The 22,760-nt window shown below is 39.8% G+C and overlaps 1 protein-coding gene across 3 annotated transcripts; it reads left to right on the forward strand.

The window, feature by feature from the left end:
* Positions 1–736: 736 nt before the first annotated feature.
* RXYLT1 (ribitol xylosyltransferase 1) lies at positions 737–15,807 on the forward strand. Of its 3 annotated transcripts, none has more exons than XM_040595980.1 (6): positions 737–1,536; positions 2,085–2,255; positions 3,221–3,323; positions 8,182–8,496; positions 10,681–10,851; positions 11,951–15,807. In XM_040595980.1, exons 1-6 carry the CDS (start codon positions 1,392–1,394, stop codon positions 12,366–12,368), a joined length of 1,323 nt encoding a protein of 440 aa, XP_040451914.1. In that variant the 5' UTR covers positions 737–1,391; the 3' UTR covers positions 12,369–15,807. The 3 variants fall into 3 exon arrangements, with proteins under 3 accessions (XP_040451914.1, XP_040451913.1, XP_040451915.1); XM_040595979.1 differs by lacking the exon at positions 737–1,536 and adding an exon at positions 1,622–1,988; XM_040595981.1 differs by lacking the exons at positions 737–1,536; positions 2,085–2,255; positions 3,221–3,323; positions 8,182–8,496 and adding an exon at positions 8,784–8,847.
* The last annotated feature ends 6,953 nt before the right edge of the window (positions 15,808–22,760 follow it).

Consider the following 22,760-nt stretch of genomic DNA (forward strand, 5'->3'; position numbering starts at 1 on the left):
CCCTGGCAGTGTTCAAGGCCAGGTTGGATGGGGCTTTGAGCAACATGGTCTAGCAAAGCATGTCCCTGCCCACAGCAGAGGGTTGGACTAGATCCTTAATGGCCCCTTCCAACTCTCCAATCCAAACCATTCTATAATTCTATGGTTCTGTGAAATCAGGGTCACATTTAGGATTAAGACCTGAGCTGGAAGAAAGTGGTGACTCAGGCTAATGCAGACAATCAGAAAGGGATGTCAAACTAAAGGACTCGTTGCTGCCACTGTGGGTCATCAAATTTGTAGTTCAGTGACTGTAGGAAGTCATTAAATTGGATTTACAATTTGGCAGTGGGCTGACTTTAAGCTTGTTTCAGAAGGTGTGCTAAGGCAACTAGTTACATTTTACTTTGGAGCAAGCAGAGGTCCATCAAATAACTCTTAGGTCAGAGGCAGAGCAAAGTTTAGCGTTGCTAAGGGTAAAAATTGATCCAAGAAAAAAACACTCGGATTTAGAGCAGGCTGCAGGCTTGTACGTTGTGTTATAATCTGTAGAGTTTTAGACTCCCTCTCTCCTCCAGGTTGGTGAAGGTCATTGTGCTTTTGGCTACCATTAGGATCATGGTGTTTGAGAACAGGCTGGTAGAGGCTTCACATAAGTTCTAACATCTACCCTGAGAAAGGACTCATGGATAGCCTACCAAGACCTTCAACTGTCTTACTACGCAACACAACTCCGCTTGGTCGGCCCACAGCTTTCCCCGTTACGTAAAAATTGCATGGCTTGACAGTGCTGGTCACCTACCGGCTAACAGCCCAGGTACAGAGCTCCATCACACAGCACCACCACACAGCACCACCACACAGCTCCATCACACAGCCCTGCAGCAGGCGGCTGCTGGCCAGGACCCACCCCCCTTCCTCCCGCAGCCCAGCACCAAGCTGCTGGTACGGATGGCAGGAGCTCCAGCCCACGCCGTCACCGCATATATAAAACGCCAAAGGTGACGTGTGTTTATGTCCGTGTGACAGCCTAAAGGTGTTGGGTGCTCCTGAACCGACCTTACTGCGTGCCGATTCTGCACCTCCGAAAGCCGCTGGAGGCCCTCACGAAGGCGAGCGGCCAGGAGGCCCCAGCACCGCCCGGACACCCCTTGCCGGCACCAGCGGGGAAGGACAAGGCCGGGAGCTCTCGGTCGCCACGGGACACCCGTCTTCATGCATTCACCGTGCGCCTGGGGCGGTAACGGCAATGCTCAGCGGGCGCTGCCGCGGCAGAGGCAGAGGCAGGCCGTGGTACGCGGGCTCTAAGCCTCTGCAGCGGGGGAGGCAGCCCAGGGCCGCGGGCGCAGGCCCCTCCCGCCGCCGCCGCCTGACGGCACCCCCCGCCGGGGCCTCTGCCCGCGCCGGGCGGGATGCGGGGCTCTCGCAAGCGGCTGTGCTCCGCCTTGATCGTCGCTTACGGCCTCTTCTCCCTCTACGCGGCCTACACCGTCTTCCTCCGGCCCCGCCGCCTGGCCGCCCCCCGCCCGCCGCACCGGGACCGCCGCGGCTCGCGAGGTGAGAGCGGCAGCGGAGCTGCTCCGAGCGACCCTGCCGGGGGCGGGCCGGCCTGGCCGCGACCCGCGGCGCAGCGGCTGGGACTGGGGGCGGCGGATCGATGGGGGGCGGCCGGATCGCCAGCTCCTGCCTGCGCCTGGGAAGGCCCCGGCGCCCCCGGCGGGGCGGGGCGGCTCCGCGCCGCCTCCCCCCGGTGTTGTCCCCGGTCTGCACAGCCCGGGCCAGGCCCAGAGCAGCGCGGCGTCTCCCAGCCCCTCTGCTCGGGAGCGCCGCGGCGGGCTGGCCCGGAGGCAGCCCCTTAGGGAAAGCGGGGCCGGGGCCTCCCCTCGCCGCTGCTGGGCCTGCGCCGGCGGCGGCCTTGTTGGAAGGCCCCGGGCCGCGGGCCCGGCGGAGGGGGTGGCGCGCCGGGCGCGGGGCGGCGGGAGGCTGTCAGGCGGCGGGAGGGTTGTCAGGTGCTGCTTGAAATGAGGAGTTCAAGAAAACCCGTCATTTTTCTGAAGTTGTAAATCCCTTCTTTTTAGTGTAAATTCCGCTTTTGGGTTTCTTAGATCATGTTGCCTTGGGAAATGAGGAGTGGAATCCATGGGAAGAGGACGAGAAAAACGAACTGGTTGCTTCTCAGCAGAAATATGAAGCTAATCTTAAGATGATAAAAAATGCAAGATCTCATCTAGACCAAACCAGTCTTAGAGTACAGATTTGGGGCAAAGCAGCAATTGGTAAGGAGATGTAATCAATGTCTGCTGGTCACTTAACCTTTCTGATACAGCACTTTTCTCTGCTTCTTTAGTGACTAAAATTTGTGTGTATGATTAAATAATATGGGTATCAGGAACATTAAGGAAGTGGTAGCTGTTACTCAGATTTAATTAATACAAATAAAAATGTAGTTAGACTCCACTTTGTGTTGGTTCTTTTCAAGGCAGTTTTGTACATCTGTGGAAGAAAATGGCTCAAATGGCAGAGAAACACTGTTAGTTTTTATACCAATCTAGCTTACAATACAACACAAGGGCAGGCCTCATATTTAGCTAAACCAGAATATTTGGTTTTGTCACACTGTGTGAAATAAAGCATCTCGCAATGAGAAGTAAGCCATTTTTTGTACTGCAGTACTGCTGCCACTGGTGAACTTGCAGATGACACTGAGTTTTCTCTCTACATAAACTGGGGGGCAAGGTCCTCTCAAGCTTTTTTAACTACTGCTGAAGGCACACTTGTTTTAACTTCTTTGAAAATGTAAAATTTCCAGCTTCAGTTGAACTTCTGTGTAGCATTGTAGAATTGGTATGGTACATGGTGATGCATTCCATCACAAAAAGTTGATGTTTCACAAAAGCTTAGGAGAAGTATGCTTGTCCTTAAAATACTGATTAATATTTGCGCGTTTTTAAGAAAGATACTAACAGAAGTGGTATACCATATCTTCATCTACTGATATTCTGACAGCCAAACAATCTTTTTAAATGCCGTGATGTACGAAAAATTCATCTTAACTGATTCGAAGTCATATAGAATTTGGGAAGCACTGTCTATATTATATAGGAAGCTCTGACATTTCTTTCCTGAGTTCTTAACACTTACGCTTTTTCATTTCCAAGAGGTACTTTTTTTTTATTTGCTTGAGTGCAAAGTAGGCAAGATCTGTGCATTCAAATTCTACATCGTATCTTCATTTATGTAGGTCTTTACCTTTGGCAACATATTATTGGAGGGCACCTTGAGCCAGCTGATGTGACTGCACAGTGGAGAGAAGGAAGCCAAAAAGCAGGAAAAATATATTTCAGGTACTAGCTGCATGATGTTGACTTCAGTTGCATTAACTTGTAACACGTGATGCAATGGAAGGTTAATGAACATGATAGGATGCACGGTTGCATTATTTTGTCTGCCTCAAAGTTGCAGTTATTTTAATATCAGTTGCAAATACTTTAATTTTGTTGTGTTTTGATAATTCTGGAATATGCACACAGTTTCTCATTCAAAATTATCACAGAGAACCTTTAAATTTATTCATGGCGACATCCTTGATAAAACCAGCAAATTCTAGCAGAAACATGTCGTGTTTGAAACCCAGAAAACTAGGGAGCAATTTCATCTGCTCGTTTTTTTGAAGATTTATGTGTTTGAAAGAAATGTGGAAAGACTTGCCAATGCTGAGAGGGAGGGCCCCAAAGAGACCTCAGAAAGGGGGTGAAATACAGCCCTGAGAAACATGTAAGAATTGGGGTTTGTGGCTCATAGTTAACTGAAAGAAGCGTGGTGTTGTGAGGCAGATAGATGTCTGCTGTTTGCTTTCTGTTGTATTCAGGGAAAAGGGACTTCACTCATTCATTGATAAATAGGATTGTAGCGAAACCATAATGTGTTTCTATTTGTAACAAAAGCAATTTGTGAGATCTAGCATCTGGTTAACTATTTGATTTGCAAAGTAAAATTTTTTATGTAGAGGAAGGTTACTCTTGAAGCATTGCTTGATTTAAAAATGGATTTTCATCTTTGATTATGAATGTTTTAAGACTGTTGTCAAACATTTTATATTATTTAGTGGATGATTCAGAACTTTTATTTAAGGTCCTGTTTAATACCATTTTTAACACTTTCTGTAAAGATACAGTGAAAGGTGGAGGACTTTTGTTCTATTCAGCCAGTTTGCCAGTCTGCAGTAGTAGGTCTTCTACAATATTTAGTCACTTGCACCAAGACCCATCTGTTAAAAAAGTTTTCTTTTAAACCATGAATTATGTGCTAAAGTCAGTTTAACTTTGAAAAATACTTTGTGTCAGAAAGGTGTTTTTTCCTCTCGCAATAAGACAGGCTTATAGTTGAAATTTGCAGATAATATTTGAAGTAAATACGTGACTCTGAGTTTAAAGGGTTTTTTTAAAGTGATCACAGAAGGTTTTTATCACTTTGAACTGTTTATCTGTGTACCTGACTGTGTACATGGTCCAGGCCATAGAATCTTTCCAGTAATGCCTATATCACATTCATAAGTGATTAAAAAATGTTTTCCAGAAAGACAGGTAGGCTTGATTTAAACGTAGCAATTATTAACGGGTCTGTCTTAGATATAAAGAAATAGATAAAATTACATACTCTTTAAAAAAAAATAGCCATATTTCTTGTTTGCATATACAACCTGATTCTACAAGATTAGGGAATTGGCTATGAATGATGCTGCTGCAATCTTGGTAGTCTCCATTCACGAATTTGTACAAAGGGTACAATACTTTCTTTGAATAGGGACCAGTGCCTGTAGTGTTGTCTTGGTGGGAAAAGCCTTTTTTGTTTACAGAATTAAAATCTTGGAAGCTATAGAAATCAATTACACTCTGCCAAATAGATTGTCTTCTTGGTGTGGACGCGAAGGTTTTTTTCAAACCCTCGCTTTTCATGTTTCTAATGTGAAAATAATTTGCTGCACTTGATGAGGCTGTCACTTGACTGATTATGGTTATTTTCTCTCTGGTACGCCTGTTTCAGATGAGCAATAACCTCACATTGTTCCTTAGGGTATTCATCTCTCGAAGAAAGACTTCTGTACTAGCATTTAAAAATCTTCTGGTTATGTTTAGAGGAGTCAGGGATAATAGAGTCTTTATTTAAACTTCAACTTGGATGCTAGATCATATAAAAAGATAAAGTTTAAGTTTGGCACCAGCATAACAGAAGTTAAAATTTGACAAACTAGTAGGAAGTTGTTCAAAGTATAGAAAATACATTAATATGTTATTTTAAATATTAGGATCCTGAAATAAATAGATGAAGTTCTACTTTTTACTCAAATTGGAAATGTTATTTTGTATTTTTTTGTGTGGAAGATCTAGGACATGATTTTGGCTGCTCACTGGTTATAAAGTTTTCTAGAATTGTTGGCTTTATTGCTTGGCTAAGGTAATTTATCTCCATTTGATTACTACATGAAGCTAGAAGGAACTAACTGAGGTGACATGGAGGATATGTACTACTGTGCAGTTGTTTGTGGCAAGTGTGATGATTGTTAAAACAGAGCTCTGGTGAATGGTTTTAAAGAATGTCAAAGCTAAAGGTGCAAAAATGCCAAAATATCTTGAACACAGATGCATGAGTAAGCCCATTTCATATACATATATGATGAAGAGTACACATATTTAATACAGATCTGTGATGGCTTCAAGTTTCTTCCAAAGAAGTTGCCTAAAGAATACTAAAAGTATCACTTCTGCATGAAGTGCAGGGACATTTATTTAAAAACACGAGTGGAGAAGGAACTTCATAGCTGTGGATTTTAGTGGCATGTTGGCATATTCATACAGGAAGTAGGAAAGCAGGGTTTTGCACTTTCCTTGGCCTGAAGCAATTCACATCCTTCCCTCCCATCATCTAGGAGGATGATGTAGAGCAGGTAGTGCCAAACTTACCGTTAAGAACATTAATAAATTTATGTTCCACTGAGAGTCACACCCTCTCTATTTTATAAATATTCAGTGCTGCCTTTCCCCAGTCTCTGTGAACCTCAGTTGTTCAGCAGTTCTTAAATCTCGTTCTTCTGTCCTCCTTATGCATATTGCAACCACCTTGATTGATGCCAGAATGAAAGCATGCTGGTCAACAAAGTTAATCAGCAAAGATTTCTTTACCTGCCAAAGGATTCCACCAAGGATAGCTTGTGGCAATTTAGTTCCCTTAACAGCCTTTGGTGAAGCTCTTTGAAAATCCAAATACACTATTCTACTGGATCCCCTTTGTCTGTATTCTTATTGACATACTCTTAGATCTCCATCAGATTAGTGAGACAGGAGCACTCATTTCCAACACTGTTTATCCATGTGTGTGATCAGTGATCATACCTTTTGATAATACCCAGTGATCTTACTATTTATTACAGACTATTACTGTTTGTTCCAGAGAGGGAATTCATACTGCTTGGTCTGTTCCAGAGTCCTCTCAAGCTGTTTTTGTAGATGGGAGTGATGAGTGATGCTGGCAGACCCCTTCTTATAAGGCATAGTGTCTCTTCATAATGACAGCTGCACACCTTTGCCAGCAGTTCTGCAATTTTGTGTTTGTGTTCCTTCAGAACTCTCAAGTGAATGCCATCCAGGTCCAAATTCTCCATTCAGTATAATGCTTGTGGTGTTTCACCTTGTATTTCTTGCTGAAGAGAATGAGCTAGCTGTTGGAATCTTTCCTACTATGGCTTTGTCACCCCATTTTAAACTCTTTTTAAACTGTTGTCCCTCCAGTTCTGTAGTTTTTTTCATATATTTGGTTTTTCATATATTGATGATATTTAATATATCCTCTTCACTATTTTAGTCATTGTGATGCTCAAGGTGTTCTCTCTTACGAATCCCAGTGATTCTTTTCTCATTATCTGTTAAACTGAGTGGAGTTGTTTTTCATTGTCTGTTAAAGTTTGGGTTTAAGTCTTGACCTGACTTACATTTAATATATTAGAAGTCTTGATTCCAAATCATGAGTCTCATAGGTCTTGGCTCCAAAATATGCCACTTCCACCAAGCCAGCAGCGTGTCCGTTTAACTCAGTTTTACAATATGCTTGCCAAAGGTCAGTCTGCTTCAGATAACCTCACTGGAGTAGCTCTTAGAGCTTTTGCTTTTGCTTTTTGCTTGTGAATTTTCTTTTCCTAAGCACACTTGAACTGAAACTGGCTGTCAGCTTGGCACTTTGTGAGTTAAAAGTCATGGTCATTCTAAATTAGTTAAAACTCATGCTCACTCTAAATTAGGTTTTGCTGGTAGCTGAGAAACTGTAATAATGCAGCAGACCTCAAAAACTAACACTTAATTGACTTGAGGGGAAAAAAAAAATTGCTAGATTTTTTTTCCTTTCCGCTCTTCCCCAAGCTGTGTAATTGCTCATCCTTTGAGTTCAGTCTCTGAACACAGCAGTTACCTGAAGAGCAGGAACTGGCATTGCTTTGTCTCAGTGCGGTTCATCAATGGCTATTGTCAGATACTTGTAAATGGTTACTGATTTAATGATTTTGCTACACGAGTAAAATTCCTCTGTTAAATACATTGTGCAAGATCTAGAAATGCAATTTCCTACCTAAAATGTTTGTGCTTACTAGACTATATCAGAGCCTCAAGTTTGACCTGGGTCACACAAGCAATGTTAAGTTTACATTTAGATAGGTACCTCTTGTGTTATAGATTCTACTCAGTATCAGATGACACAGTGTTTTTTTAGTTTAACTTTCATTTAGCCAAAATTAATGTAGTATGCCAAACCAGCTAACTGTCCCTCATAATGATACCTGGTTTACAGTATTCATTGGTTGTTACTGAAATTAGGAAAATGTTTGACCTTCAGTGAACATCAATGTACATACTTTTTTTGAAGTTAATCAATTTACCCACATTTTGAGGTTTGGATATGGTAGTAATTCTGTTTTGTTGACAAAATACCTTATTTTCATTTAAGTATCAATCCTCTTTTTCCTGAATAAAGAGAAAGGCAGCTTTATTCCTGTGTCAAGTTGTAAATAACTGACAACAGAAATGGTTACAGTTGCACAGTTACTTTGCAGTATATTGTGTTTACTGAAGGAAAAAAATCTCTGGAGTAGAGACTGTATAGTAAGGATGTCAATAATTTGTCTTCAGGCTGTTTACTGTTTTATTTTGGTTTTCACAGCTTCATCACTGGTCCATCTGTAGCTCCTGGCTACTTCTCAGTTGAAGCTGAAAATGTTGTGCTGGTTCTGAATGGAAGAGAAAAAGCAAAGATCACGTACGCCACTCAGTGGTTGCATTACGCACAAACATTAATTCAGACTCGCAAAATACAGCATGTAGTGGTTGTGCTGCTTGGAAATGAGCAGTGCAACAATGAGTGGATTCAACCATACCTGAAAAGAAATGGAGGATTTGTAAATCTACTCTTTGTTACTTATGACTACGCATTGGTAAATGAAGAAGATATTTTCCAGTGGCCTTTAGGAGTAGCTACGTAAGTGCTATAGACACAAATTACAATTGAAACTTAATTGTTATGCATGAGGTATGGAAAATATGTCTGAATGTTACTGCTGATACCCCAAAAAATCATAGTAAATAAATTGTAGAACATGATCCTATTAATGATTTTCTAAATTGAACTTTGGAATCTTTGGAAACTACATTTAGCAATAAAAGTGATAACAGGAGAATAATGCTAGGATTTAGGGAGCTTAAAAAAAAAAAAAAAGCAGCCATGTCTGGTGGGGTTTTCTGTTTATTTATTTTTTTCTTCAGTAGATTTGCTCTTGAGGTTTACCATAACTGCTGATGTAATATGTACCAGCGACACGGGACTTAAAAGGTATTTATATAATCAAGTTCCAACCACTGCTTGTTTAGGAAAGGAAGGGGATGGTACTGGTGGCACTTTTTTTACCTCACGTTACAGCTCTCAAAAGGAAATTTTATGGGCCCCATTTTGAATTAGCATACTCCAGTATCACAGCAATGTAAGCTGGCTTAACTGCTTACTCAACTTACTTAACTTCTTATACTTGGAGCTCAAACTATTTATGTGGAGTAAATAAAGGTTTCGTTCAGTTAGGTATATTTTTGCTCCCTATTAACAGAGTTAATAGTGTTCTAGCTACTTATCATGGTAATACAAGATGAAAAGAATACAGGTTTATTTTCATGTCTTTTGTTGAATTTTAATATCCTGTACTGAGCCAGCTGGCAAACTGTATGTTTTTATACATAGCTTGAACTTGCTCACAGTGTCATTGAAATAATCGAAATACACTTAATTTGGATTCTTGATGCTTTCAGAGAATTGATGGCATTGGAAGTTCCTAAGCAAAAAGCAGCTGAGTTTTGAGATGCAAAGGTTAAGGTGACATATAACAGAAAGCAACAACAGTTGCAACAGTAAACTGGGGTGCAAAACTGAGTGGAGAAAGATAGATCGCTTATCAGAATGAGGCTTTGCAGATCTTGCACACCAACAGTTCTAAAAATTGTGGTTAAAGGTATGCAAGTATGTCAGATTTTTCAGGTGAATAGAGAAAATAAAGATGTAGAATCCTGCAAAAATATTTGGCATAAAGAAAAAATGGTTTTCTGAAAGTAAGTGAATTAACATTCATCATGCAGAAGAACGAGGAAAGGGCTGTTCCATCAAAATTTGGGAAGTTGAAGAAATTGAGTATGTCTTCAGAACCATTAATGGCAATGAAGAAATCACTGAATTAAAAGTAGAGACTGCATTTGAAACCAGTAAAGAATTGAGATCAGGGTATCGCTTTTCTTACAAAAAAAACCCTGAATGACAGGGAAGTAGAAGAATAGTGATCCATCAAAATTAATAATATTAGAAGGAATATCTGTCTTAACGTGAGACTGCAAAGGAGCAGACATCCATCTGTTCCAGAAAAAATGCTACCTTTATGTAATGAAAAAGTTAGTGCTGGTCCTTCAGCTGAAGCAGTGTTTCAATGGCTGTCATGCTGACCAAAATAAGGGATGTAATAAGATTTGAGGAATCAGTCAAAAGAAGAAAAATGCCAGATGTGGCAAAAACCTTTCTAAAGGGATGGCGTTCAGTTTACATTGAATCACAGGACTTTGCATTTGTTTTGTTGAGTCCCAAAAGACCAGTTAAATAGCTTGTATGACACGCTCTTTAGGATAGAAGTGAGATTTTCCTTTGAGAGGTTACCAATGGTAATTTCAGTTCATAAGCATGCCCAGAAATTTAAGGTAGCTGAGACATGAACTCCATCATTACCATTAACCTGGCCATTTCAGTCAATACTAGCGGTTGCATCAACAACAGCTGCTTTTGAAAAAGCATGTTTCTCAAAGATGTTTTCTAATGTGCACAAATTATGTCTCTGCTATAAATATATATAAGTATAAAGACATAAATAAAATAAAGATATAAATATATATAAATATAAAGACATAAATATTTTGGAAAGTCTCTTCAGAGAGTGGTAGGAGCAAAGGAAATCCAACTTTTAGGACGGGGCTTGCACTGGTTTGCGTGTGGGTTTGTCTGTGTTTATAGATGTGGATTGGCAACAAGTAGGTGGTTTTAGTTTTGGAATCTGCTGCAGTAAAGATGAAATGGTGCAAAATGTGTTTTCTTGGACATAAAAAGTATACTTGTGTAATGTATACATTGTTTTTACAGCTACAGAAATTTTCCAGTTGTAGAACCCAGCTGGTCGATGCTACGCGATCCAAGATCATATCTGTGTAATTTCTTAGGAACAGTTTATAAGAACTCTTCTAGGGAAAACCTAATGGAAATTCTGAAACAGGATGGGCTTGACAAACTTTGCTGGATTGCAGCCAGAGAACAGTAAGACTTTGATTTACCTCATGAAAATATTCAGACTTGCCTGGTTCATTATTACCAATCCTTTCTTGAGTGTTAAAAAATAATACAAATAAAGGTAACCAGTCATAATTAAACCAGACAACATTGCTGAGACCCTTTGTGTAGGTCTTCATAATATAACAGCCTTTCTGTTGCTATATTTTACATAAAGCACGTTTTAAAATACATATGTATTTTAAATAGAATTTCTACAATATACTGTATATAAAGACCGTCTGGTTTTTCTTTTATATACATTTGATTATGATGGAAGAAGAAGTACTTGTCTTGCACCTAGGGTGTATTAATGTCTTAATAGAAGAAAAAGACAGCTGTATTTTGTTGTGTTCCATACCAAAGAGTGGATTTAATTTGTACAGCATGGCTTTTTATTTCAAGTAGGCAGAACAGATCTTTCGATTAGCAGGAATAGGATTGTGATTGTTTTTTCTTAATTTTGCCAAGCAACATCTGTAAAATATTTGACAGCGGGCACAGCTGTGCTTAGGAAGACCTCAGCTGCCCTGATGAAGAATTTCAGGAGATGGATTGTATCTGTGACATAAACTCTTATCTCACAGACATTCTGAGGCATTTCAGGCAGATAGATTCAGGTTAATGGATTCCTTTGCATCCTTTCTTTTGAAGAGCAAACCTCTACTGATTTAAAGTATTTGAGGCAAAAAAAAAAAATCATGAAAAAGTCCATTGAGTGTCTCCCTGAATGTCTTATTTCTGAACTGTGCTGTGAAGTAAATTGACATATGCATCATCCAAATCTTGGAGATTTAAAATGTTGTTTCAATTTGCATCTTAAACTTGTAAGTATTAATAATTTCCTAAAAGGACCATATCTAAAAAGTGTTACAATCTATTTTTAACAGTGACATTTTCAATAAATTTTTAGAAAACTCTTTAAGAATAGTTAAGACTAGAAGTAAAAACCCATTGATTGTCTGTGTAATATAAAATCCCTACATTGACAGCATTTTCAGTTTTATAAGTAATTGACATTAAAACATATCTCTCATTGCAGTGCCTGTGGGAAAAATATTAATTTTCAACCCTTTTACTTTCCTAGGTGGCAGCCTCAAGAAACAAATGAAAGTTTCAAAAACTATCAAGATGCCTTGCTGCAGAGTGATTTGACATTGTGCCCAGTGGGAATAAATACAGAATGCTACAGAATTTATGAAGCTTGTTCATATGGATCTCTACCTGTTATAGAAGATGTAATGACATCGGGTGATTGTGGAAATTCATCAGTGTACCACAGTGCTCCATTACAATTATTAAAAACCATGGGGGCTCCATTTATCTTTATTAAAAACTGGAAAGAGCTTCCTGCTGTTCTAGAGAAAGAAAAAAAAATGAGCTTACAAGAAAAGATTCAAAGGAGGAAAAAGCTTATAGAATGGTATCGGAACTTCAAAGCATGGATGAGACAGAAATTCATTAATACCTTGGAAAATTCATTTTTGCCCAGTGATAAAGGATAAATTGTCCCTTTTGAAAATCTAGAATAGATTGAAAGCTTAATTTCCATTAACCTTCCAAGGAAGCTTTTATTCAAAAGTAAACTCACAGGGCGGATGCATTCCTTTTGAAGTCAACGGAATTGCACTAGGTTGGCCAAGAGCTATGTATAGCCCTCCATCCTTAACAATTTTCAGAGGTTGTTGACTTAGCAGGATGATAGTCTGTAAGGATTACAACAATTTTATTACTATTTTTACAGTTTCCATGTTGGTGTGTGACCTGATAATTTTTTTTTAGGAGAATATATTTGAGCATGTGAACTTGTTAAAATCCAGCATGATAACAACAGTTGTGTTTGAAGAAAAGAGAAGAATGAAAGCTGTATGGTAGGGGGTAATTTGTTATGTAGATGAAAGAAAGAAAGTATGATTATAGCAAAATTGCCAGGCTTAGCACAATCACTAAGATATATCCTGGTAAGTGCTTGTTTTGAAAATGTGAACTATTTACTTGATTGACATTTCATTTCCAAGAGAGTGACCATAAAGCTAATTAAACACTGGAATAAAAGTGTTTATTCAAGGTAAAAATAGAAAACTCTTTCTTAGAAATGTTTTGTAGTAGTTTATTTCCCCTTTAAATTCAGATATCAAAATTGCTTCGTTTCATTTCTTTTTAGTCCTGGACATACCTTACAGAATTTGTGCTGCAGGAGCATTCATTACCTGCAGTTACAGCTGCACATTCTAAACACCGGGCCTTAAACATGAATCTACTTGGAGCTTACCTGATTTCTCAAGATCTGCTGAAACTTGTCAACTCCAAAAGATGGCAGAAATATAACATTGCATGTTTGTGATGCTACATGTACAACAAACCACTTCAGTGTTTTTTCTGAAATGTAGTCAAAGGGATCCGTTGCTGTTCTTGTACATCAGAAGTGATTGTGTCCTATTATCTGCAGTGTGTTCGACTGAGCAGTGTTACTGTATACGCAGCATCGGCATACCAGAGGTGGTGTATTATCCCGTTTTCTGTCTTTAAATATCAGCGTACTATGTGGGTTCCTTCTCTTGAAGGAATTCAAAAGCCCATGCAACTGTACTGCTAAGTAACACTCATTTGTGTAATTATACTGTCCAGTTCTGGAATATGTATCATGCAAGAGCAGTTCTGTGTTTTTTGCAATTTTCTTGCATCCCTTCTGTGTAAAAAACCAAACCAAACAAAAAAAAAAAAAAACAAACCTAAACATAGCAAACTAAATCCCGGTGTTTTTAACAGTGGACAATATTCACAGTAGCTGCTCGAGATCTGGAATAAGCTACGTTTCAGAACACAAGGATTTTTGCAAGCTTGCATTCTATGCGCTTAGAAGATACTCTCAGAAAACAAGTAATCTAAATCCAAGTAATCTGAATTGTATGTCTTAATATCAGTTTCCTGTGACTATCGTGCACCCATTTTATCTGAAGCACCATGCAGTTGCAATACAATGCAAACATGCTCAGTTCAGCGGAGTCTGAAGTGCAACTATCACAACTCAGCATTGAGTTGATGACCCCTGCTTAGAGGTGGACCTTAGACGAAATTTACCATAAATTTCCATACTGAGGATCTGAAGTAGCCATCTGATGAGCAGTACACTAGTACTTAGAGGGTTAGAGGAAGTTTGAGTAGCTGCAGTAGTGTAATGTCATTACTATAATTCAGTAGAATCTTTCCATAGAAGCTACAAAACTGCAGAGCAGTGATCTGGAGCAGTGTTCTTCTACTTGTAGTCAGCAAATCCCTTGGCATTCCTGTAGGATTTCAAGGAACTGTAAAAAACAGCTGAGAGCAAGTTTTTATCAGTCAGCCTAGATTCTTATAAAAGAGGCTGCAGCTCCTAAAAAATTTTAATGGTATACAAGTCAAAATCTGAAAAACAGTTCGGTGTGTTTCTTGGTCATCAGTAGAAGAAACATGCTGCTATTAATGTGTTCATTTCTAAGTAAATTGTAAATTTCCAAACTCATGTGGCAATTACAGCTTAAGGGAGGCCAAGACGTGCCAAAGTTTTATCAGAATTTCACATCGAAGCTGTTTGCCTGCTCTTGGAGTTCAAAGTGATGCAATTTGCATTTCATCTGTACTTAACCAGTTATTAACACTTCAGATTCACCTGCTTCAGTCTAACTGGAACTATCGCTAGAATTTTTTTCTTGTCTCCTATTTTTAGTGCTAATGGAGCAAAGAGAGCAGAACATCTTGCAGATAAAAGTAGGTTCCTAACACATTAGGCAAGTTGCTAGTATTTCAATTATTTCCTTATTCCACTGTCAAACTTGTGGGGGAGATTGTAGTTCTCCTGTTTTTACTTTCTAATTTTTTCTCATTTGGAAAAATTGTCGACTCTGTGGCCTATTTGGATCCAGAAATGAGCAAGACAACAAAAGGGACCTTGGCAAAAAAAGGATGACACAGAGAAAAGAAAAGCAGTGAGAGGTGCAAGAAATCAGAGAATAGGTCTTAGCAGTGGTAGAGGAAGCTGGTTTAAAAGAAGGGAAGCAGTTAAGCCACTGGTGAAAAAGGTAGTTTATCCCCTGCATGACGCATCTAGACAGGAGTAGATATTAGCTACTGTCAGTGAGAAGATGAAGAATCAATTCAGTTGTTTAATACTGAGAGGAGAATGCATGCTCTGCTTTTGCAGTTACCCTGCTGGTTCAAGACTGGAATGGCAAAGTACAGCTTTCCAGAGCATAAAACAAGGGTTTGAGGCCTCTTATAAGTACACGTACTATCTGTAGAAAGGGAATTCTGCACAGAACCGAGCCTGTCTTGAGTCAAGAATGCCAATTGTAACATCAGGTAGACAGATTGCTAATTATGCAGTATTTTACATACTTTGATTTGTATGCAGAATGTATAACTCCACTGCTTTGATTATCAGAGGTATTTCCTGCTGATGAAGACCACAATTAAGCTGGATTGCCTTGCTATAAGAAGAAAAAGACCTGGCTTCTCACAATTTAGTCTAACTGTTTCTCCTACGTAATTATGAACCCATTAAGAGTGGCTGTTAATACATGGTATAAACTTGATAAAAGATTGGCTTCTAGAAAGTGCCGTGTTTCCAAAGAAATATAACCTGTCTTTGTAATTGTTGGTAATCCTGTAGATAAAGAAGTGGCTTACAAAGGATCTGGCTGCCAGTTGCTTACTATTCTTGGTCATTTAAGTTGTGATTGATAGTGTATTTCCACTAGTTAGGTTTTCCGGTATTTTTAGATACTGTCTTTAAATGACTGAAACTTATACAAACAGTGATACAATTAAGAGTTTTCTAGAAGCCTTTCTCACAGCAATTAAGTAGGATTGCTGTGTGCTGGAATCACCAGTTTCTCTCTTGGCTTACTGCCCTCACCAAAACACTTGCGAAACCACAGAAATAAAATCCTGTTACTTCTTGGCAAACCTTGCATGTTAGTAATAAACTCTAAAAGCTGGGCAAACTCAGAAGCAACTTCCATACTATAACGTCCTAAAATATTTCCAGGAGTTCTTCCTGCTGGGATGGGAGAAATGAATGACAGTTGAACACGATTATGTTTATTTTGGCATGTTCATAAAGACTGACGTTGGGAGAGACAAAAGTATTTCAAATGTGTTTTGTCAAGCATCCCATGAAATAACATGACTCATTCTCTCAGCCAGTCTTACGCAGCTTAATCACAGAAGGATAGTTTTAGGTAAGTACCTTCAAATTGCTTCATAGTTGGTATTCTGCAGTCCCAACTGACAGTGCAAAATTTCTGTTTTTCACATGGCTGCATTTGCCATTCCTATGGTTGACTTTTTTTTTTTTTTTTTTTTCATCTTCAGGAATATATCATTTGTAGCTTGGCCTGCATTTTTAAAACAAACATCAGAACTAAAGTATACACAATTTCTATTAAATATGTGTTTTCAGAAGATACAAGATGCAGAATAAGTACATCAAACAGAAATGAGTCATTCACTAAGATCCAGATGAGGACACAACCCACTGAAAGACACAAGTTGTGCAGGTGGCCACAAACAGAAAAAAATTAATCTCTGAATGACTGAAATCAGCCTGATTCTTTCAAATGGAGTTATTCAAACAACATAAATCTGTTACATGTCATATTTTGAAGCTTGTTATATGAAAGAAGTTTTGTTTGGTGCCCATAATGCAAGGTTTCTACATAAGCGATTTCTTGCTTTTCATATTTTCCCCTCTTCAATGGAGTTATTTTCTGAAGAACAAGGGTAGTCCCTGGACATGGCTGGAGATCCACCTTAAATAGTATTTACCTAGAAGATGCTGACACATCTGTGGCTGCTTATTTATTACATTTTAGTATTTGTGGCAACTCTTGGCAGCAATGAGGCTACTTCAGTGCTAGATGCCAACACACAAAATCCTCTGGGATGTGAGATAGCTGGGTTGATGTCTTTGGTCCACCTCAGGCAGGACAGGAACACGGCCACTGCTGCTGCCTAGCTGCCATTTCAGAAACATGACCACGGGGAAGGTCTGTGTTGAATCTCCTTGCTCCTTCTTTTAACTGGGGGTGGGTGGGGAGTGGGGGTATTGCTTTGTCATGGTGAAAAGCTGGGAATAATAAATCTCGAAATTTTATATGAGACATGAAAACAATCCTATGCTATAGAAGACAAACCATCTCTGTCTGAAGAAACTTGAAAGACCCAAAGAAATAATCTGTGACAGGCTTTATCACAAAACCTGATTGTATTTGTCATCTCTTTTACTTCTGTTTTCTCTTTCTCATACTAATAATGTTTTCTGTCAAATAGCATTTCATCAAAATCACATTACACTGGAATCAATTGAACTATTTGAACAGTAGGATCTACCCTGTAATGGTGGAACACAGCAGCACAGTAGTAAAGTTTGAACCTTGCTTGATGTTAAGGAGTTTTACAGGAGAAGCTATATTCCAAGATGAATATGAAGAAGTCCCGTATTCAGAACAGGATTGTATCACTATTTAACAACCTTTTTTATTCATCAAAATGTGTGAAACCATGTGTATTTTACGAAAGGTGCCATTTCACTGAAATTTAGACTGTTACAATAGCCTGAGCAAATTTAGTAACTGAACTAAACTTCAAGATAAAGTAGTAGATTTTTATAGCCTTATTACTTTGTTTTCTGTTAGGCAATTGCTACTTCAGATGTAGCACAAAGATTTATTTATTTATATCCTCAGTCAAAAAGTATTGCATCAGAAACTATATAATTCTTTTTAATAATCTTTTGGCTGCTACCATTGGGTATGGGGTAGTTTGTAGTAGTTCGATTTCAAGAGAGTTTTGATTTCCACAAACACAGCCCAGTGGACTTCAGCTCAGGGATTCTCTTTTTGAACACAGATCTCCATACTCATTCGCTCTGAACATGAAAATGGAGAATTAAGGATAGCTCTGTTTCCCCTAAGGGGAAATGGAAGGTACTGATTAATTGCTGTAGGAATTTAAATGGTGCCTCACACTTCCTTCAAATGCCAGCATAGATTTAAGACAACCAGTGATGTGTGCTCTCTGGTATGCATCCTTCAAATGCATATTCCTTATTGCTGGAGGGTTCCATTTATTCATTTCATAGTGATTTATCAGTCTCTGTCAATGCAGCCCTTTGCTAATGATTGTAGATTATCGTGATTGTTTTACAGTGAAAACTAAGTAGTCTTACTAATGCTAAAACCGGAGACTACAAACCATCTGATGAGTATACAAGCACCAATTTTCCTTACTTCCCTCTCTAATCAGACTCTGATTGTTTCTTCTTGTATGTCTCTCTTCTTTGCTTTTTTCTTCCTTTGAACTGATTTTACCCAGCTGACCCTCTTTTCACATTGTTATTTTCAGATTATAGCAAATTGCTTTCTATCTGGCAGGGATATAATTTCCTTATCCCCATGGAGAATTTCTACCAGGTACCCAATCTCAGTGTAGATGTAATAAGGCTTTTGCTGAATTTCAGCCTTAGCAAAACTCTTGCTGTTAGACAGCTTGCTGCCAAAATATCTCTCTGTAGGATATTACATCATCTGAGTGCTTGTTTCTTAAACATTTATAGTCTGTTGTTTAAGGTTTTTGACTGTCTGTATTAAAAGTTCAGTGAAAAGGATTATGTTTGTAGGAGCAGAAAAGAGGACTAACTTCATATATTTCTTTGCTTTCTATTTTACAGCAAGGAATGCTCTTCATCTGAAGACAGCTTATGGTGTTTGACACCAAAGCCTTAGATATTGGCTCATAACTTTTGAAATCTGAAGTCGGTTCCCCACAACATAAATCACCAAGGGCCAAATCCACAAGAGGATATTCACATCCAGCGTAATACCTAGGACAGGTCAGTTCTGCTTAGATTGATCCAAAGGACCAATTCTTTGAAATACTACTAGACAGCCTGTGGTGCTTGGCTTGCTGGGGAGCCGTGAAACGCGACAAAGTGGTCCTTAAAACTGTTCCTTTTTTTGTTTCTCAATTGCAAATGCACACTCCCCACATGCTTTGTTTTGTCTTGATTGACAAATCAAGAAGTCCCGTCCCCCGGAGCCTGCCAGTGTTAGTGGTGAAACAAGATCACTTTGTTTGCTACTTATTTTTAGTAAAGCCTTTACAAACAAGAAATACAACTTAAAAAAAAATCTATGTAGTAAGTATTTTACTATTTTTTCCTCCATCATCAAAGAGCAGCATGATGTAAGGTGGAGGCTAGGCTTTCCCCCAGCCCCCCAGCTGTTTTGAGCTCCCTTGGTTTAAAACCTGGTAGTTACTCCAGAGCTCCCACATTCTCACCAGTGGAAACCCCTCTACTTCTGCCCTTCCACGTGTCCCTGAGTTTCCTGGTCTGGTCAGGGCTGAATGACTCCGTGCCTATCTCCAGCCAAATGTTGCTCCTCAGACCATGTATTCTCATGTTTGTTTCCCTCGGGGCCCATTACACATGCCCACAGTATGCCTGCTGCTCACCTCTGGGGTTGGATTCTTCAAAAAGGAAAGGCAACTGGTTTTGTTCAGAAAGCAGCACCTCAGAAGGAGTGGATTATGCCTGTTCTTTCATGTCACTCTTCAGGCATGAGAGCACTTCTCCAAGACATCTGAGAACTGGGCTCTGTTCCCTTCCCCACCTGTGAAAACTTGAACTCACATGTTTCAGCTTCCAGAATGAAAAATGCACTAAGTGTCAGCATAAGCTAGAGTTGGCCTTTCTCCATGCAAAGTCATCCCACTCTTCACAAAACCTTCTAGTATTTGCTGGGATAGCGAATATGTGTGTATTGGTTATGGCATCCACCTAGAGGACAGGCATCCTGAGTTCCTCTCTCAGTTCCAGATGTTCATGTGTTTCACATGGTATACCATGGTTATACTATAGGAAACCATTAGATAAACACGAGTTTCCCATCACCTGTTGCGACCCCCCCTCCCTGTAAGGCAACTCACTTTTGTAGGGACTTTGATGCGTAAGTCAGCATGAGGGACTCCAGCGCAGAGATCACACACCAAAGTTGAACACTGCAACACTGACCATAACGGCACTTCCATGTCCTGGCCAAACCCAGCCCAGCACACCTCTGTGCCTCTGGTCCGGTATGAGGGAGAGGTGCTGCACCTATATAGCATAAACCAGTGCAGGGCTATAAGCTTAGATCTGGAAACTGTAACCTACGTCCTTTGTGTGTCCAAATGTGGTGGTATGTCCACAAGCCTCCCAGAGGGGCTCATGAGGAGCAGCAGCACGACGTGCACAGCAGTCCCCCAGCTGGCATGGTTGCCACTAGCTCCTGTTCTTGCTACACACCCACAATGGCAATATAAATATTAGAAAGAAACAGAGCAGCAGGAGTACTGTACCTAAAAAGCAACTTAGGAATTCCTGAGTTTAGCTCTGGCTCCACAAACCCTTCTCTGCCAGTTTCCCTGTTTTTCTAGAATAGCACGCTCTCTGCCACCTCCCATGGATGCAGGTGTTGTGAAGCTGTACCGTATTGATCTGCCCGTGATGGGTCAGTAGGCTGATGATTCAGGTTGTTGTACAAATTTATATATTCAATCCCTGTGTTGGACAACTATACATTTTCAAACTTGGCGAGCTTGAGTGTGCCTTGCTATTGGTATCCCAGTAACTGCTACTCTTGGTTTATATTTTCTGATTGTGATTTTATATATGGTTTACAAATGCATAAAAAATAATTTTTCTTAAACAGAGCTGACAACTGGACATAGTGTTTTTCTGTTTAATACATACATCAAGCACTTAACCTGCTTCTGGGCCTATAATCAGCAAGATATTTCTGCTGCATACAGCAACTACCAACCTCCCCCTTTTTCTCTGTTGACTTTAATTAGAGTGTTTCCCTTATTAACTGAACCTCCTTCATGCAACATTAAATTGTTTTATCAAAGGATCATAGCTTCTCCCTGTTGAATCCACATCCTACCAGTAACACCCTGTTCTCCAGTGCCTTGATTGCTCTGAGCTTTCATTAGAAGCAGCTCTCTGGGCTTTGGCTAGTTTTGGTTCCTCAGCCTGCAAAGTCGTATGGTGTAGTCACCCCCCCCCCCCAAAGCCTACTCATGATCAGGGCTATCCTTCTGCTACCTTCTGCTACAAATAGAGGTAACGGATGATATTGAAGGGAGCCATTGTTTTGTTATGATCTTGGAATGACCATACCTAATATACTTTAATATACCTAATGTCAGTACAAGAAGTATCAATCTTTCAAAAACTTTGTTAACAATTTTTCAGGTGCTTAATGTGGCAACCATAATGTAGCATTCATGGGGAGGGTGTGTTGGATGGTTGACTTGCAGCAGTTCAGTAGGCAGAAAAGAGAGACAAATATACTTACTTACTTATATTTTACGGACTTCCAGCAACACTTGACAAAGAAATATTCAAGTTGCTAAGAAACAAATAAAACTGCACACATGAAAAAAAAAAAAAGTTTTCAACCTCACGTTTTCTCACTTGTCACCCACAATCACAGAGTAGTCTGAGTTTCGGTGAAACTTATTGGTAGGTTTTGTAGCTGGCATTTCACATGGATGGGCGAGAGGATGAGATTGAAGGAGCAGCAGAAGAACAGAAACCTGAGGCTCCAACAGCATAGGACAAATGAGGATTGGGGACGGCAGTAGCAAGGTCTGCTTCAAATATCTTCAAGCACTGCCCAAAACAGTAGGTTCACTTCCCACTCTAAGAAACTTGGCAGTGTGATACTTCCAGTACCCATATTAAGTGTATATCCTGGAGGCCACTGTTTCCGTAGTTACCAAGTGAAGCGACTCAATAATACAGTGTAAATGCATTCTTGCCAGAGACAAAAGACTGCCAGTGGCTGAGGCACTGAGGATTTGGGTAGATTTCCTGTGGGTTTATCCCAGACACACTTGACCTTCTGGGCTGGGCTTGTTGAAACTAGATACATAGACTCTGAAGGGAGCCGAGATCTCCAAGCAAATAGGTTTTATTTAAACAGTAAATGCATGGCATGGGGGCAGAAGTGGAGTGAAATCGGAAGCACTGAAAACAACCACAGGGACACAGGGGCTCTGGCAGTGGCTACGAGTCCTGCTACTCCAGTTTTGCAGAAGCAAGATCTGGGGTCATTCACTGTCAAGGCTGTTGATGACAGGGTGAACTGGAAAACAAAATCTGAGCACTTTAGATGAGTACCAGCCCCTAAAGAGCAAAACAGAAGAGAAGCAATGTGTCTGATAAGATTACAGGCTAAACTGTAATGCTGTATTTGATTTTGTTGATTAAAGAAGGAAATCTTTATAATATTTTAATTAACAAGTTTGAATAAATATTTTATCTCTTCCTGAACTATCTTCTACCTCAACTTCAGAATGATTAGAGGAGAATTCTGTGCAAAATTTCAGTACACCTCTCTTTAATACAATATTGCAGTGTTACTGGCATACTGAAATGGTGCATGTTAGAAAAGCTCCGATTTGCTACTGATTCAACACTTACAGTAATTCAAATGGCTATGCAGGTCAAAAATGTGAGGATGTAACAACAGATGCTGTGGTGTCCCACTAATTCCACAGGCAATATTTATATTGCTGCCCAGTGCTAGTCATCAAAGAAACACCAAATATCATTCTGATAATAACCCAGTCACCCTGAAAAGAACCAGACAGGTACACATAGGCAAAAAATATACCAAATCACTGTATGCACCTGGTGTTGATACATCATTAGACATGCCCATAATGAACGCCTTCTAAGAACGTCCCATGGAGCAGAATCACAATAGTGAGCCAGTGTCCCTAAGGCAGGCAAATTTCACAGTCCAGAGCTAACTTCTGCCAATACTTTCCTATGATTAGATCTGGCAAATAGACCTCAGCCAAGTCAT

This window comes from Falco naumanni, chromosome 5, assembly GCF_017639655.2.
Source record: "Falco naumanni isolate bFalNau1 chromosome 5, bFalNau1.pat, whole genome shotgun sequence".
In the NCBI taxonomy this organism is placed as follows: Eukaryota; Metazoa; Chordata; class Aves; order Falconiformes; family Falconidae; genus Falco; species Falco naumanni.